This window comes from Leucopleurus acutus, assembly GCF_964270905.1.
Source record: "Leucopleurus acutus genome assembly, chromosome: 5".
NCBI lineage: Eukaryota > Metazoa > Chordata > Mammalia > Artiodactyla > Delphinidae > Leucopleurus > Leucopleurus acutus.
This window is the reverse complement of record NC_139147.1, coordinates 93,854,263-93,873,729: the sequence shown is the minus strand read 5'-3', so window position 1 is coordinate 93,873,729 and position 19,467 is coordinate 93,854,263. Positions and strand designations below refer to the sequence as shown.

Here is a 19,467-nt window from a genome sequence, read left to right as displayed (position 1 = left end):
TCAGGAATTTTCTCAAGGATCATTGTCAAGTTAGTCATCAAATGATATTACACAGATACACATTGCACTTCAGGGATATACATGTCAAGGTAAATGGATATTTAGTGCCAATATTACATGGTAAGTACTGACAAATTCCTAATTTTCAAGTTCTCATTGTTTATTCATTTGTTTTAGGAACCATAAAGAATTTTTATCACCACTTTAACTCAAGCAGTTAGGCTGATACAATTAAGTTATAGTCAGTGATCTACTGGTATCTGGCTCTCCCCCAAACTCCAAAATCCTGGGTTTGTAGTATTTGCCAATTTTCATAGTGTAAATTCTCCCAGCAATGCTAATTTCTCCTACAGTTAACAACTGGCTCTCCCAATATTCCTGAATATTTAACAGTGGGCTCTCTAGAGTCTGTACAAGCTAACCCAGCACACTACTAGCAGTTTCAACCAGTTACAATCTAGTTCTGAAGTTGCATCTGGCTTTCTCCTATTATCTCTTGATTAGAGTCAGAAGACACATTAGTGAACCACCTCTTAAAGAAAACTATTTTACAGATAACTGTATCTGTTTATGCTGAGCTTATTAGCTTCATTTGTAGCTAGTGACCTTTACAAAGCGTGGGACAGAAGGAAGCTTACTATCATCGCTTAAATTCCCTCTCATTTGCATAGTGTATGTGGGAAGAGAATAAGCCACAGGGACAACTCAGTAGACAAAATGAAAAGTAGGACTAAAAAAAAAAAAAAAAGTAGGAAGAAGTCGTATGTGGGTAATGTAAGATAAAACATTCAGGAAAAGAGTATAAGGAAAAATAGAATGTAAAAACGAGATTGATAGAGACCTATTTTAATTTTTAAAAGTGGACACTGACATACAGGTAAATAGATATTGTGGCATATTGGTTGTTTGACTGCAAAGTGAGAGTAGTTGAGATTAATTCTGCCTTCCGTATCCATCATTTAATTGAGTTCAAGCAATTCCTAAGACCAACTTATAAAATGGAATTCATGTCAAACTCATGGTATCAGTTTTATGGAATCATTCTATTATCTATTTAAATTTCTTAAACTTCATTTTCCAAGCAAATGTTATTTGCAAATGTTCTAGAGATAGTAGCCACCAGCAACCTAGGCTCCCCATTTCTATTACTGTGGCTTTCTCCCTAGGAGTTATGGTTGGAGTATGTATAGAAATCACTCACACTTTCTTGATAAATTCCTGGGGTGGTAAAGTGGATGGATAAGAAACAATAGGTACCTATACATTGAGAGATGAAGAAAATTCTTTGAGAGAATTTATCAAAGAGAAGGGGAGTCTGATATGATGATCTTGACTCAGGAATAACAAGCGTTGGTTGTCACAGGTGCAAAGGAATTCTGAGTGTAGCATTGAGGCTGTTGCACAAATCTTGCAATTCTTTGCCGTAAGCCTAGGTTCTGGGGAGGAGAATATCAGGAGCTTCTTCACCAGGTTTTTATGAAACATATTGTGGGTCCAAGAGACAACACTTTAGGACACCTCTAACAACCTTTGGTGTTATAACTGATGCCGTCTTCTCTAGAAATGGGCAGCTGGTATCCTTTTTATGTGGGTTGGATTTTTATTTCCAGAACTCAAGAAAGAGATAGCCACAAAATTGTGTCCTTACAACCAGGATCAGGAATGTACTTGAGAGCAAGAGGTCAAGTTCATTTCTAATCTTCCCTAGAAGTTTTCCCATCATTATCAGTGACCTCATGGCTGGAAAGTTTGAATTTGACTAAGAGCTATGAACACAGAGTGGCTTTAATTAAAGAAAAAGATAGTCAATAATTGTTGGTTTGACGTTTATAAGACAATAATTCTGGTAAAATCATATTCCATGTGAGAACTGGAAAGTTCTATTACGCTATTACCAGAAGCTGAGAATAAAATTAGTTTAACTCGAAATAAGTCTTCACAAAAGTTGTAACAAACATACCGGGCAGCTTCTGAATATCTCTCCAGACATCTAAACACTGTTGCCTGACGAAGATGATTTCGGAAATAGGCTGGGTTTAAAACAATGCTCCTGAAAAGATAAAAGAAATGCAAATGTTATTAAGCTTTTAAAAGTCAATTACCAGAAGTGTATAGGAATGAAAAAACATTCATTCAATTTTACATACTATATATGTTAAAAGATACTAGTAAATGGATCATTTTTCTTCCTGTAATTGTCAGTTAAGACAAATAAACAAGCATTATTGAAAAATTAAGTTTGCATGGTAAAAGCAATTATATTTATAACACAGGCTAACTTTTATAGATATAACAATGGCAACAAATTTGAATCCACTTATATTACATATCAGACATGGTGTTATTTTGTTTGTTATATATTAATAAATCAGGCAAAGATCACAGGTAGACATATTTATGGTATGTCTACCTATAATGAAGGGGGAGATTGTTAGCTGCTGAATTTCAGTTAAAAGAAAGGAACTGGAATTTGGATGACATGTTTGCTTGCACTCCACATTGGGTTCTGTGTCTTCCCCCACCTGGACAATGTAGTGGAATGGAAGGAGCCCTGTACCATTGGCTAAGGAATCTGGTCCTGAACTTGCCACTTCTGGTAAGACCCTTGTTCACTTTGGGTTTCCATTTTCTTTTATTGAAATTACAAGGCTTGACTTTTGGATAAGATTATCTATCCTTGCTTGTTGATTTTTTCATTATCTCAGAGTTCTGCAGTCTCAGTTCCAGCTCAGATGAGATGATGATCACTCCATAGCTGCCCTCTTCCTCCAGAGATAAACTGGCAGCCATTCCTCTTCCTTGCTTCACTGAGAACCCGGCACTGTTCAAGGCATTTGATATAATGAGGTGAACTAGACAGATATAGACCATGACTCATCCCCGAATGAGGAGACAGCCATTTGTTAAATTTTAAGGTGTAGCTTATATCGTAATAGAGTGTTGTGTTATTGATGTAAGATACAAATGTTACAGAACCAACACAGGATTATTAAGCAGTCTTTTTGTGAGCCTGTTTTTACAAGTTGCTGAGAATCACTTGGAATTAGTTCATTACTGAAGTAAGTGGTTCTTAATCTTTTCTGGGGATGTTCACAGAGCTTTTTGAGAATTGGATGAAAGCTATGGATCTCTGTCCAGAAAAATGCACATAAACATGGTTGCCCAAATTTAGGTAATTCATGTGACCCCTTAAGGCTATTCATGAACTCCAGACTAAAAAAAATCCAGACAAGAATAATTCCATTCCCAGAAACATTGCTTATAGAAAGAATAAAGTAAAAAAAGAAGCATCTATCTGACGTACATAGAATCATAGAACTATATGACGATGAGATGGATTGACTGAATAATTCAGCTCACTTTAAACACAAGTGAACAGAATCCAGAGAGGCTAAGGGACCTCTCTAAAATCATAAAGTAGTTGGTTGCAATGCTGCTTCAAGTTTATTATTATGTTTCCCATCTCTAGCTACAGCACTTCATATTTTACCTTACTCCTTCTCTATGATTTCTGAATTAGCAGGGCCGGAGTTAGTAAAGTTTCACTGCATTCTATGCTTAGTAGTTTGTACAAATGAATACATTAATCTCCCAAGAACACAGACCATTTGCTTTGTTGATTAAAATATTGGAAATTTAAAGCCTATTATGTAAGTTTATTCCACATCCATACTGAACCATTAATATCTACTACTAATATTTTATATTAATTCAGGAAAAAGGACATTTATAAAGCATGTTTGTGTATTTTATCTGTGTAAAAGTAATCTTGTAAAATTAGATCAGAGTGAAAAGAACAGTGCTCTGTCTAGGGGCCTGGGTCTGCCGACTCTGACCAGAACTTTTTCTTCCACATTGTAGCTAATTCTTTCCTTTTACTTTGTAACCTTTATTCACTTATGCATTTTTAGCAAATGTCTGCAAATGTGATGAGACAAAATCCTTACTGAATGACCATTTCTTGTCTTTGACATCTCTTTGCCCATGATGTGGTATTTTGTTTTGCTATGCTATTCTCCAAAGAATCTCGCTTTACGGGACGTGTTCTTTTGATAAAAATGGATTAGGCTGAAGAAAAGGATGGGGTGTGGTGGGCAGGAGGAGTGTGAGAGAAGGGTTTAATACAATAGAGGGAGGAGGGAGAGGAGGAATGATCAGAGTGGCCTTGGTGGAGGAGGAGATTTTTGTGGGTAGTGAGGGTTGATGAGATAAACACTGTTTCAGTGTAATTTTTAAAAAGAATAGATTTTTAAAAAATTGCGTGTAATTACAAGTCCTTTCTTTGGTGCTGAAGAAATACATTAGAGGACATGAGTTTAGAAATCACTATTGCTCTCTTAAACCATAACACCACCCTATACTAAGCCACATAAATCACAGCTTCAGAAGAGGGACCAAAAAGACCAGGACCCAGTCTACCCTGACAGGTGGAGGTCTACCTATAAAAGGAAGTTTAGAAATTTGAGATGAGATATTATATTTGGCAGTTTATTACTTTTGGTTGCCTTATAATTATTGCAGCATTCACTGTGTGCTTATAATATGCCCAGTTAGATATTTGGCATGAAAATGCTAGTGCTGATTGTAAAGCCTAGTTTTTATCCTTTTATTGTTTTATTCAATGCTTTCTAAAATGACATACCCTTTTTTTTTTTTTTTTTTGCGGTACGTGGGCCTCTCACTGTTGTGGCCTCTCCTGTTGCGGAGTACAGGCTCCTGACATGCAGGCTCAGCGGCCATGGCTCATGGGCCCAGCTGCTCTGCGGCATGTGGGATCTTCCCAGACCGGGGCACGAACCCGTGTCCCCTGCATTGGCATGCGGACTCTCAACCACTGTGCCACCAGGGAAGCCCCATACCCTTTTATAAAAAAAAATTAATTTAATTTATTTTTTATACAGGAGGTTCTTATTAGTTATCTGTTTTATACATGTTACTGTATATATGTCAATCCCAATCTCCCAGTTCATCCCACCGCCCCCCCTCCCCCCCAACCACTTTCCCCCCTTGGTGTCCATACGTTTGTTCTCTACATCTGTGTCTCAATTTCTGCCTTGCAAACTGGTTCATCTGTACCATTTTCCTAGATTCCACATATTTGTGTTAATATACGATATTCGTTTTTCTCTTTCTGACTTACTTCACTCTGTATGACAGTCTCTAGGTCCATCCACGTCTCTACAAATGACCCAATTTCGTTCCTTTTTATGGCTGAGTAATATTCCACTGTATATATGTACCACACCTTCTTTTTCCATTCATCTGTCGATGGGCATTTAGGTTGCTTCCATGTCCTGGCTATTGTACATAGAGCTGAAATGGACATGGTGGTACATGACTCTTTTTGAATTACGGTTTTCTCCGGATATATGCCCAGTAGTGGGATTGCTGGATCATATGATAATTCTATTTTTAGTTTTTTAAGGAACCTCCATACTGTGCTCCATAGTGGCTGTATCCATTTACATTCTCACCAACAGTGCAAGAGGGTTCATTTTTTTCCATAGCCTCTCCAGCATTTATTGTTTGTAGATCTTTTGATGATGGCTATTCTGACCGGTGTGAGGTGATACCACACTGTAGTTTTGATTTGCATTTCTCTAATAACGAGTGATGTTGAGCAGCTTTTCATGTGCCTCTTGGCCATCTGTATGTCTTCTTTGGTGAAATGTCTATTTAGGTCTTCTGCCCATTTTTTAATTGAATTGTTTGTTTTTTTGATATTGAGCTCCATGAGCTGTTTGTATATTTTGGAGATTAATCCTTTGTCTGTTGTCTCATTTGCAAATATTTTCTCACATTTTGAGGGTTGTCTTTTGGTCTTGTTTATGGTTTCCTTTGCTGTGCAAAAGCTTTTAAGTTTCATTAGGTTCCATTTGTTTATTTTTGTTTTTATTTCATTACTCTGAGAGGTGGGTCAAAAAAAATCCTGCTGTGATTTATGTCAAAGAGTGTTCTTCCTATGTTTTCCTCTAAGAGTTTTATAGTGTCCGGTCTTACATTTAGGTCTCAAATCTATTTTGAGTTTATTTTTGTGTATGGTGTTAAGGAGTGTTCTAATTTCATTCTTTTACATGTAGCAGTCCAGTTTTCCCAGCACCACTTATTGAAGAGACTGTCTTTTCTCCAGCCTATATCCTTGCCTGCTTTGTCATAGATTAGTTGACCATAGGTGTATGGATTTACCTCTGGGCTTTCTATCCTGTTCCATTGATCTATATTTCTGTTTTTGTGCCAGTACCATATTGTCTTGATTACTGTAGCTTTGTAGTATAGTCTGAAGTCAGGGAGTCTGATTCCTCCAGCTCCGTTTTCTTCCCTCAACATTGCTTTGGCTATTCGGGGTCTTTTGTGTTTCCATACAAATTTTAAGATTTTTTTGTTCTAGTTCTGTAAACTATGACATTGGTAATTTGATAGGGATTGCATTGAATCTGTAGATTGCTTTGGGTAGTATAATCATTTTCACAATATTGATTCTTCTAATCCCAGAACATGGTATATCTCTCCATCTGTTTGTGTCATCGTTGATTTCTTTCATCAGTGTCTTACAGTGTTCTGAGTACAGGTCTTTTACCTCCTTAGGTAGGTTTATTCCTAGGTATTTTATTCTTTTTGTTGCAATGGTGAATGGGATTGTTTCCTTAATTTCTATTTCTGATCTTTCATTGTTAGTGTACAGGAATGCAAGAGATTTCTGTGCATTAATGTTGTATCCTGCAACTTTACCAAATTCATTGATTAGCTCTAGTAGTTTTCTGATGGCATCTTTAGGATTTTCTATGTATAGTATCATATCCTCAGCAAACAGTGACAATTTTACTTCTTTTCCAATTTGTATTCCTTTTATTTCTTTTTCTTCTCTGATGGCCATGGCTAGGAATTCCAAAACTATGTTGAATAATAGTGGCAAGAGTGTACATCCTTGTCTTGTTCCTTATCTTAGAGGAAATGCTTTCAGTTTTTCACCATTGAGAATGATGTTTGCTGTGGGTTTGTCATATATGGCCTTTATTTTGTTGAGGTAGGTTCCCTCTATGCTCACTTTCTGAAGAGTTTTTATCATAAATGGGTGTTGAATTTTGTCAAAAGCTTTTTCGGCATCTATTGAGATGATCAATATGTTTTTTCTCCTTCAGTTTGTTAATATGGTGTAGTACATTGATTAATTTGTGTGTATTGAAGAATCCATGCATCCCTGGGATAAATCCCACTTGACCATGGTGTATGATCCTATTAATGTATTGTTGGATTCTGTTTGCTAGTATGTTGTTGAGGATTTTTGCATCTATATTCATCAGTGATATTGGTCTGTACTTTTCATTTTTTGTAGTATGTTTGTCTGGTTTTGTTATCAGGGTGATGGTGGCCTTGTCGAATGAGTTTGGGAGTGTTCCTTCCTTTGTAATTTTTTGGAAGAGTTTGAGAAGGATGGGTGTTAGCATTTCTCTAAATGTTTGGTAGAATTTACCTTTGAAGCCATCTGGACCAGGATTTTTGTTTGTTGGGAGATTTTTAATCACAGTTTCAATTTCATTGTTTGTGATTGGTCTATTCATATTTTCCATTTCTTCCTGGTTCAGTCTTAGAAGGTTATACCTTTCTATGAATTTGTCCATTTCTTCCGGTTGTCCATTTTATTGGCATAGAATTGCTTGTAGTAGTTTCGTAGGATGCTTTGTATTTCTGTGGTGTCCATTGCAACTTCTCCTTTTTAATTTCTAATTTTACTGGTTTGAGTCCTCTCCCTCTTTTTCTTGATGAGTCTGGCTAAAAAGGTTGATCAATTTTGTTTATCTTCTCAAAGAACCAGGTTTTAGTTGTATTCATCTTTACTGTTTTCTTTGTTTCTATTTCATTTATTTATGCTCTGACCTTTATGATTTCTTTCCTTCTACTAACTTTGGGTTTTGTTTGTTCTTCTTTTTCTAGTTCCTTTAGGTGTAAGGTTAGATTGTTTATTTGAGATTTTTCTTGTTTCTTGAGGTAGGATTGTGTTGCTATAAACTTCCCTCTTAGAACTGCTTTTGCTGCATCCCATGGGTTTTGGATCGTCGTGTTTTCACTGTCATTTGTCTCTGGCATTTTTTGATATCCTCTTTGATTCCTTCAGTGATCTCTTGGTTATTTAGTAAGGTATTGTTTAGCCTCCATGTGTATTTGTTTTTTACATTTTTTTCCCCTATAATTGATTTCTAATCTCATAGAGTTGTGGTTGGAAAAGATGCTTGATATGGTTTCAATTTTCTTATATTTACCGAGACTTGATTTGAGACCCAAGATCTGATCTATTCTGGAGAATGTTTTTTGTGCACTTGAGAACAAAGTGTAATCTGTTGTTTTGGGGTAGAATGTCCTATAAATATCAAGTAAATCTATCTGGTCTGTTGTGTCATTTAAAGCTATTGTTTCCTGTATGACACTCTGCATTATTAATTTTCTGTCTGTATGATCTGTCCATTGGTGTAAGTGAGGTGTTAAAGTCCCTCACTATTATTATTATTTTTCGCAGTACGCGGACCTCTCACTGTTGTGGCCTCTCCTGTTGCGGAGCACAGGCTCTGGACGTGCAGGCTCAGTGGCCGTGGCTCACGGGTCCAGCCGCTCCGCGGCATGTGGGATCTTCCCAGACCGGGACATGAACCTGTGTCCCCTGCATCGGCAGGCAGACTCTCAACCACTGCGCCACCAGGGAAGCCCCCCCCCCCCCGCCACTATTACTGTGTTACTGTTGATTCCCTCTTTATAGGTGTTAGCATTTGCCTTATGTATTGAGGTGCTCCTATGTTAGGTGCATATATATTTATAATTGTTATATCTTCTTCTTGGATTGATCCCTTGATCATTATGTAGTGTCCTTCTTTGTCTCTTGTAATTGTCTTTATTTTAAAGTTTCTTTCATCTGATATGAGTATGGCTACTCCAGCTTTCTTTTGATTTCCATTTGCATGGAATATCTTTTTGCATCCCCTCACTTTCAGTCTGTTATGTGTCCCTAGGTCTGAAATCGGTCTCTTGTAGACAGCATATATATCAGTCTTGTCTTTGTATCCATTCAGCGAGCCTGCGTCTTTTTGTTGGAGCATTTAATCCATTTACATTTAAGGTAATTATCAATATCTGTGTTCCTATTACCATTTTCATAATTGTTTTGGTTTTTTTTTTTTTTTTGTAAGTCCTTTTCTTCTCTTGTGTTTCCCACTTAGAGAAGTTCCTTTAGCATTTGTTGTAGAGCTGGTTTTTTGGTGCTGAATTCTCTTACCTTTTGCTTGTCTGTAAAGTTTTGATTTCTCCGGAGGCTCTGAATGAGATCCTTGCCAGTAGAGTAATCTTGGTTTTAGGTTCTTTGCTTTCATCACTTTAAATATAGCATGCCACTCCCTTCTGACTTGTAGAGTTTCTGCTGAGAAATCAGCTGTTAACCTTATGGGAGTTCCCTTGTATGTTGTTTGTCGTTTTTCCCTTGCTGCTTTCAATATTTTTTCTTTGTCTGTAAGTTTTGTCAATTTGATTACTATGTGTCTCAATGTGTTTCTCCTTGGGTTTATCCCGCCTGGGACTCTCTGCGCTTCCTGGACTTGGGTGGTTATTTCCTTTCCTATGTTAGGGAAGTTTCTGACTATAATCTCTTGAAATATTTTCTCGGGTCCTTTCTCTCTCTCTTCTCCTTCTGGGACCTCTATAATGGGAATGTTGGTGTGTTTAATGTTGTCCCAGAGGTCTCTTAGACTGTCTTCATTTCTTTTCATTCTTTTTTCTTTATTCTGTTCCATGGCAATGAATTCCCCCATTCTGTCTTTCAGCACACTTATCCGTTCTTCTGCCTCAGTTATTCTGCTATTGATTCCTTCTAGTGTATTTTTCATTTCATTTATTGTATTGTTCATCTCTGTTTGTTTGTTATTTAATTCTTCTTGGTGTTTGTTCTTTAATTCTTCTTGGTCTTTGTTAAACCTTTCTTGCATCTCCTTGATCTTTGCCTCCATTATGTTTCCAAGGTCCTGGATCATCTTCACTATCATTATTCTGCATTCTTTTTCTGGAAGGTTGCCTAGCTCCATTTCATTTACTTATTTTTCTGGGGTTTTATCTTGTTCCTTCATGTGGTACATAGCTCTCTGCCTTTTCATTTTGTCTGTCTTTCTGTGAATGTGGTTTTCATTCCACAGGCTGCAAGACTGTAGTTCTTCTTGCTTCTGCTGTTTAATTCTTGTCAATTTTCTCTGGAAGGGAAAGAACTGCCTAATGATCTCTTTGTGAAAAAATTGATCTAATATGGCATATTTATTCTTTGATGAACTTTATAATCTTCATTTTTTAAAGTTGCAACCCCCCCCCCCACATTTAGTGGTTTTCATTGGTGTTAAAGGCATTAAGCAATTTTAGGAAGAACACACATTTTTATACTATTGTCTTCCAATCCAGGAACCTTACATTCTCTTTATTCAAATATTCTTTTATGTCTTCCAGTAATATTTTAACCTTCCTTTACCTTTTTTAAAATAGAGGTTTTATGTAAAATAGATAGCTAGTAGGAAGTAGCCACATAGCACAGGGAGATCAGCTTGGTGGTTTGTGACCACCTAGAGGGGTGGGATAGGGAGGGTGGGAGGGAGGGAGACGCAAGAGGGAAGAGATATGGGAGCATATGTATATGTATAACTGATTCACTTTGTTATAAAGCAGAAACCAACATGCCATTGTAAAGCAGTTATACTCCAATAAAGATGTTAAAAAAGAGAGGTTTTATAAATTTCTTATTACTTCTAAAGTTTAAAAATTATCGATGGGAATTATACCGATAATATTCGTGTGTGTGTGTGAGTGTGCACTCATGCACCTGGGAGCTCACTAGAACTCTAAAGTCTTGACCCCTAAACCGACTGAATCTGCATTTTAACAAGACCCTCAGGTGATTTGATTGCACAGTAAAGTTTGAGAAGCACCACATGTATGTCTGATAAGAATGGGATTTTTTCTATTATACTTCCTAACTTCTTATTGCTAGCATTTAGATATGTATTTTAAAATTACTTAGTTTTGTATCTCTGTTTTTTAATATTGCAGTAATTTAGTTTTATTCACATCATCTGCAAATAATGAAGTTTGATACTGCTTTTCAATATTTACATTTTTTTTTCCTTCTCTTACTGCATAGGCTAAAATTTTTTTAAAAGGAATTTAAATAAGTGAGGTGATCTAGGGATGCTTTAGTACTTCACTGATAATTATGATTATGAATTAATTTGAGAAAAAGTATTATTTTCCAATTATCAGAAATAAATGCTTAATTTTTTTTCAAATATCCTCTGGATCTATCAACATGATTGTGTCCTTTGTCCTTTTCTTTTGTAGGGATGACTTGGATTAATTACTTATTCAAAAAAAGCATTCAATTGATAAACAGAATGTTAAAGTCAAGGATTAAGATAGATACCTTTACTTCACTCAAATTCCTTGGGAGATCTTTCTAGACCTAAGTTTTAATGGTGATTATTACCATTTCAAAATTCAGTTTGTTTTTAAAGGCAATATTGATTTCATGTTCTTTTTTTACATCTTTACATTTATTCTCTAATTTTTAGAAAATTAACTTCTTATTTTAATGTACTTTTATTTAAGTCAATTTTATTGAGGTATAATCTACATATAGTAGTATTCACCTTTTTAAAGTGTACAGTTTGATGCATTTTGACAAGTTTATAACCATCACCACAATAAAGTTACAGACTTTTCCCAACCACATCCAAAAGTGGCAATGGGGGCAGGAGAATTTCATACCTGTTGCCCCAGAGACAGATGTGTTTTGCTTCTACATCTCAGTCAGACGCCTGAAATCTGTGAGTGAGAACATTAGTTATCACTACTTCAGGGGCTTAAGGCTTTAGTCTTTTTATGAGATTAGGGCTCAGGGAAGCAATTTCTTATTTAGGCCAAGATTCCTAAATTCAGTTTCCTTTACCTTGCTTAGTCATTAGCAAAGTAAAGTAGCAGTGACTCATTCTCCTGAATGACATTCTTCTTAATATATTAGTGAAATGCTGACATATTCTTTTAGAAATAGTTGGTAGACCTAGAGAATGCCAGGGATATGAAACATTTTTACTTCGCCAAAGCATGATATCCTTGTGGATAAGATGGTGATATTTATGCTGGATAATGGCATAATTCAATAGATTATAACTTGTTGAACAACTGATCAGTACTGTTGAAGTATAGTCTAGATTATTATGCAAGTTTAATGGCTTGTCCTTAACCCTTTTTGTGGATAATATTTCCATTAGTGACTAAGATTAAGAGATTGAAAGACTGCCTATAAATGTTTTAGATGGCATAAATTTTACCTAACAAAGAATAATATCATTAATAACAGAAGCAAAATTCAAAATGATATGGGCAGGTTAAAAATCTTATGTTATGGATTCTAAAAATCAGTTTTACAAATATAATCATGGCTTGAGTGTGGCCATGTGGAAAAAGTCTGAATATTTTAACTAATCACAAGCTAAACATGATAGGACAATATGATAGAGCTACAAAAACTGTACATAAAATTTATGTTAAATGAATCAAAGGCATTCTGTTCAAATGATAAATGATATTTCCACTGAATTCTGCTTTAGCTATATAGACACATCTGTGGGAATCACAACCGTTTTGGGTTGTGTCTAGAGTGTCCAGTGGATCTAGAGAACATAGTGTGTGAAGAATATAGAATGAAATTGATATGTTTAGAGAGTAAAGTAAGATTAGTGGAGACTAAGTAAGTACTTTCGGATACAAAGGCCTGCCATGTGGAAAATAGAATAATTATTCTATGTAAAAACAGATGAGATCTGGCAAAACCCAATATTATAGAGATACAGATAGTTCAATTCAAGATAAGGAGGGACTTAACAACCAGTGATGCAGTAGGCTTTGAGAAGAGTTTCTTTTTACTGGAATCACTGAAGTGATATTTAGAATGCCATCTGTCAGGATGTGTAGAAGAAATTCTGACTGAGTGGGAGATTAGGCTAAATGACTTTCAAGGATATTCACAAAAAATCTCTTAGAATACATTGTTGATCACTGTGAGGGGTCTGAGTTTCCCCCCACTTTCAGGCTCACAAGTTAACATGACATAGTTTCATGGGTACTTGTAGAAGACCTGAACCTCCAAGGCTAGAGACAAAGGACAGTTTCTTACTCATAGCAACAGCAGTAGCCAATGTATCAGTCTTTTGTTGTACTGGTTCCTTGAGCTGAAATTCCCAGATAGCAATGCAAAGAAATCCAGGTGCAGCCTTCATATTTCAGTAGGTTGCATTATGGGAGAGGAATCCTGAGCTTAGAGAATACAGATGTTTTATAATGGATTGTAAGCATGCCTGTTTATAGGTGTAGAGGGAGACACTATCTTCATCTTTCAAGTCTATAAGCAGACTTGCCTTTTCTTCCAAGGTTGTTTATCACACAGTCATCTTTGAAATGATAGTTCAGAGCAAAGGCCAGTCAATGCCTTGTTTACAACCCAAGGAGAATTGTCTCCCCACATAGATAATTTTTGTTCAGATAGGCAAGCAGTGTTCATTCATACCATTAACAAATAAAAAAAGAGTTCATAACAAGGTCCAAAAAATTAAAATATTGTACAAAAATCTCAGAATACCTAATATTGAAGAATGAGTGATTATTTTATTATTTATTTATGTTCTGTTTTAGGTAGATTTTAAGGCAGCTTATAGAATATTTATGAAGTTAAGTCAAAATAAATGTGCATTTAAAGAATGGATAAGATGGTAAATTTTACATTACATGTGTTTCATCACAATTAAAAATAAAAAAATAACTGAATGAGGAAAGCAAGATTAAATGTAGGGAAGTTAAGCTGACACCTAGATGACGTTAGTACATAAAAGACGTGTCACAAGATTCTAAGTGTTTGGTTGACATGGACTACATGTTTTCTTCTAGGTTTGCTGGTAGCTAATGGAAAGAAGGGCATAGAGTTTGTTTTAAATAAGCCAGTTGCTCAATTCAAATATTTTTTGTAGCACAACAGGAAAGATCACCTTATCCAAAGATGTCCTATAATGTAATAATCTGTGTCCTAAGTAACAGATTTACAGAAAGATCAGCAATTGTTACATGTGGTTGCTTCTTAGGACTGTTGGTATAATACCAAATCTCAATCTAGTAACCAGAATTCCTGGGTGGGTGAAAGGAATAGGAATGTAAAGGAAACTTAAGCAATAGTGCTGTCACTACACAAGGATTCAATGAAATCTTAGTGGTTGTATTTTATTTGGTCACTTGCTTCACTACGAAAGATTGATAATTAGAATTAAAAGCCAAAATAAAGTATAACAGTCCTTAACGTATTGAGAAGAATCGAGAAGTCCATGTACTCTCTTTAAATATCTTACATTGACAAGCAAGACAGAACAATGAAATGACCCAATTTAATTTACATGGGATAAATGGAACTATTTTATGAAGTATTAGAGCATAAAATTAGAATTAAAGGCATTGGCTTTTGAAATAAGAAATTTACAGTAGATTGTTGTCAAATAATGCATATAGCTCTGCCAAATTAGTGGCAAAGCATGTTTTTGCAAAAGTGTGAAAGCAAACTTAACTCTTTAGGGAAACAACAACAAGAAATCATTCTCAACTATTTCTAGAGATCCCAGCATGTACATAGCACAGCAGAAGAAAACAAATTTAAAGAAGAAGCCAGATAGGGGAGTAACTTGAATATCATCCCTGATGTTTTATCCCCCAAATTACAATTAATTATATGTGGAAAATACTGAATTATGGAATTACTCAAGTGAGCAACAAATACCTAATTTCTCGACATGACCAAGAGTCAATAGGATAAATATCTTAAAAAATTGCTATATTGTCACAGTTCTGAAAAATATATAGTTAGAAGGGAGATGTTATATTGTATGTCCTCGTTATAAAGCTAATAGTGAATACACATTAAATAATGACTAGGATCAATGTTTAAGTATATTTTACTTTAGAATTTGAGAATGAGATTTCCTTGTTTAGAAAACTAGAGTGAAGATTAAGGGAATCAAATAACAGATTTAATGGGTCATCAATACCAAGAAATAGGAACCTTTAGAAGGAGCTTTTAGGGCTTCCATATTTTTCCATATTCATTTTAGTCTTCCATATTCTTCATCAACATGAATATCATCAGTTAATGTATATCAAATAATCGTCAAAAATATGGCACCTTACTGGATCTTTAGAAGTGTGCAATGATACGCCTTTTTTGACCAACGGAGACCATTTCTTTTTCTCTCTATTTCTTTTCGTTTTTTCACTCTATTATTTACTTTGCATTGGAGACCTCTAGCAAATTCGTGACACATAATGGGCATTCAATGAATGTTTGTGGAATAAAGCAACGTTACTGAGTGACTGAACACAGTCTTCCTCAGGAGCCACCAGAGAACCCAATCTTGTCTAAGATTCGCTGGGAGATCTACATGTGTTTTGACCTGAATATACTCAGGTCTTCTCTCCACTGACTTTTGCACCTATATGCCATTTGAATGTCAGCTTCACACAATTTCATAATCCCTACCTGTGTGCAGATGTGATGAGGAATGAAAGGCAGTTTATGTAATAAAAGAATGTAGAGATATAGATAAGTAGACCCTTTGAAAAAAATTCCCACTACAAAATTAGTTTTCATAATTTGAAAACCTGAAAAAAACCCCACATTTTTGTAGACTGTAATTGTGTCTTCCCATTTTTTTCTCCATCTGTCAAATGCCTAGATACAGTAAACAAACGGATTCCCATTTATTTTTCACCTACATTGTAAGCCAAAGACTGTCCAGTAAAAGCTGTTAGTAAATCACTTGGTCAATTCTCCCAACAAAACAGTCTTTAAGTAATACAGTATATCAACCTATCTTTTGACATTTTCAGTTTTTGTTCTTGACGTTTTCTCTTAAAAAAGAATACAGTGTTGGCCCTATTATCTTTTCTGTAGGGTTCATGAGCCAAATACCAGCTATCAACTCTCTTGTAGAAAAGCTATCAAGTTTCAGAAACCAAAGTTGTAGATGTAAAGCCCTGTTCATCTGTCTGTGTAATATTGAGTTGGAGTAGTGGTGGCGGTGGCTCAAGAACAGCATGACAAATAGCACATGTTTTTTTCTATTCTCTGTGTTACTTGGGTGGGCTGCATTTTAGAATGATTGCTTTGAAAAGTACAATTACTAAATTCCCCTCTGTTCTAACCTACCAGAAATTACTTATGATTCATTCAGCAACAATTATTGAGAGTAAACCATGTGCCAGACACTGTACAGGTTCTAAAGAAAAGAACCAGAAGGGTAAATACATACTTAAACTAATATTTTGAGTAGCCCCATTGTATGGAAATAAATGTCTGCCTGCATTCTATTATTTTTCATGCTGTCTTCAACCAGCAATTATGCAAGAATCTTTAAAATGAACTGAAATAAATTATAGTGAATTCTATTATATCGTTTTACTGGATAATGAAATGGGATGCTTATTTCTTTTAAAATATGAGAATTAGAGGGATTTTTGATAGCACAGTCAAAACTATTCATATATTAAGTTTTAAAATTGTTCATATTGACATCATGATATTTTGATCTGGAGACTAATAAATGTCTTCCAGGAACAGTACTTTACCTACGATAAAGCCCCCTTTTGCTCCTATACCAAAGGATAAATATTAATGTGACTCATGCTTGATGAAACACTTGGACTTCTGACAATTGCCTGTGATCTTCCTTTGTTGAATTAACAAAATTAGTGGAAATGTACCACAGCGAGCATTGCATTTATGTATAGGGTGACCATTCCAGCCAAACCCTTAGTTTATATACTGTATTATAGTTTACAAATTGAAAGCCAAATTTGAATTGGATATGGACTTTGATTATGGGAAAGGCTCTCGATTTTGGATACAATGTTTATTTATAGACCAAATAAGGGGAGTCACTACTCAAAGTGACTCCAATTAGGGAAGTCTACTAATTACTAATACTGTAAATGAGAATGTTAATGGCTTCTCTTTGAAATTCAAAGGGGTTTTCTAATATGTTTATTAACTCTTTGTTGACAAAGGTGACTAAATCTCCTGTCTTGATATCCAGTTCTCTTTGGCTGGAAGTACTGTGTCTCAACCTGTTGTGACCTGTGCCAAAAAAGGTGTCATCTCACATTACTTTGGAAAGAATACATTTTCCAGATATCTTTAAAAGTGCTGCCATTTCTGTGAATATAATACAACAGCATATATTTGTTTGTTTGTTTGTTTGTTTAAAAAGCTATGTTAGGTTCTAAGCAACTAGCCTCCAAAAGAAGTCTTAATCCAGTTGTAAAAATTACAGAAATACACACATAACCAACAGTAAATAAAGTGAAACTTGAAACAGTTGTGGGCACATGAAAGCAATGGAACAAACCAAAAGGTTTGTGTAAAGGATCTAAAATGACAGGAAACTGCAAACTTTGGAAAGACGTCTGGACGAAGTGAGTCTTGAGCTGCACTTTGAAGTGATTACATTTAGGGAAGAGAGATAGAAAATCCAAATTGGAAGAGTGGCCCCCAAATATCTTGGTGATAGAGTATGGTAAACTGTAATAAAAAGTGCCATGTAAATTTGCTTAGCTAAAGTAATAAATTCACTATAGGGGAAGGCAGAATCCTATTAAGGATTTGTTCATTTGTTAAAAGATTTTTAATTTTATGGAAGAAATTACTAAGGCTTTAGGGATTACATAGCAAGCACATGATAGAAACATTTTTTTTTAACATCTTTATTGGTGTATAATTGCTTTACAATGTTGTGTTAGTTTCTGCTGTATAACAAAGTGAATCAGCTATACATATACCTATATCCCCATATCTTCTCCCTCTTGCGTCTCCCCTTCCACTGTGATTATCCCACCTCTCTAGGTGGTCGCAAAGCACCGAGCTGATCTCCCCGTGCTATGTGGCTGCTTCCAACTAGCGATCGATTTTACATTTGGTAGTGTATGTATTTCCATGCCACTCTCTCACTTCGTCCCACTTTACCCTTCCCCCTTCCCGTGTCCTCAAGTCCATTCTCCACGTCTGTGTCTTTATTCCTGTCCTGCCCCTAGGTACATCAGAACCATTTTTTTTTGATTCCATATATATATGTGTTAGCATATGGTATTTGTTTTTCTCTTTCTGACTTACTTCACTCTGTATGACAGACTCTAGGTCCATCCAACTCACTACAAGTAACTCAATTTTGTTTCTTTATATGGCTGAGTAATACCCCATTGTATATATGTGCCACATCTTCTTTATCCATTCATCTGTTGATGGACACTTAGGTTGCTTCCATGTCCTGGCTATTGTAACTAGTGCTGCAGTGAACATTTTGGTACATGACTCTTTTTGAATTATGGTTTTCTCAGGGTATGTGCCCAGTAGTGGGATTGCTGGGTCACGTGATAGTTCAATTTTTAGTTTTTTAAGGAACCTCCATACTGTTCTCCATAGTGGCTGTATCAATTTAAATTCCCACCAACAGTGCAAGAAGGTTCCCTTTTCTCTACACCCTCTCCAGCATTTATTGTTTGTAGATTTTTTGATGATGGCCATTCTGACTGGTGTGAAGTAATACCTCATTTAGAAACACTTTTTAAGAAGACAGTCATTGCAACTATTCTGAAGAAAGATGAGAGATACAAAGGCTGGGAGGATCCTAAGTATGTATGCTATAAACTGGTATAGTGGTTCTCAAAGTGCGGTCTTCAGATTGCCAAGGGGGGTGTTACAATATTATTATTATTTTTATAATAATGTTAAGATATCATTTTCCTTTCTCACTGTGTTGATATTCGCACTGATGTTACAAAAGCCATGGTGGGTAAAACTGCTGGCTCTTTTGCAGGAATCAAATCAGTGATAGCAAACGGTTGTAGAGAAATTGAGTGTATTCTTCACCATTGTATGCACTTGCTGCCCCCAAAATTACATATCTCAACCCTTGAGTATGTGTCTTTTTAATATTTGGTGTGATGAGATGGGACATATGCAGAAAACCCTTCTGTCCAGCATAACAAGCTATGATGGCTGCCTTGAGGAAAAACACTTGTGCACTCATGCCATTGTTTGCATCTGTGAGCTGACCTAGATGCTGTTTCCATGGAACATCATGTTTTACTTGGAAGAATAACTAGCAAACTATGGTGATCAGACTTGGAATTTGGCATACATTTCTTGAAAATGAAATGAGTGTGCCTGTCACTTAAAGGAACACAACTGACAGTATTTATTGCCAGTGCTAAAAGTTTGAGCTTTCAAGCAAAAATTAGAATTTTGGAAAACTTATATCTGTCACTGTGAGCTTGACAGCCACTCAATGCTTAAAGACTTTTCTGATGATACTGGTGATATTAACATGTGGGATCTTTGAAATTTACTACTGCATAATAGAAATC

General features: G+C 35.7%; 1 protein-coding gene across 1 annotated transcript in view; it reads right to left on the bottom strand.

The window, feature by feature from the left end:
• SPATA16 (spermatogenesis associated 16) overlaps positions 1-19,467 on the bottom strand; it is a gene marked incomplete at its 3' end in the record, with an annotated part of 224,424 nt that overhangs the window by 123,627 nt on the left and 81,330 nt on the right. The window contains exon 3 of the mRNA XM_082839271.1: positions 1,961-2,050. Coding sequence (XP_082695397.1) covers positions 1,961-2,050 — 90 coding nt within the window. The remainder of the gene's footprint in view (positions 1-1,960; positions 2,051-19,467) is intronic.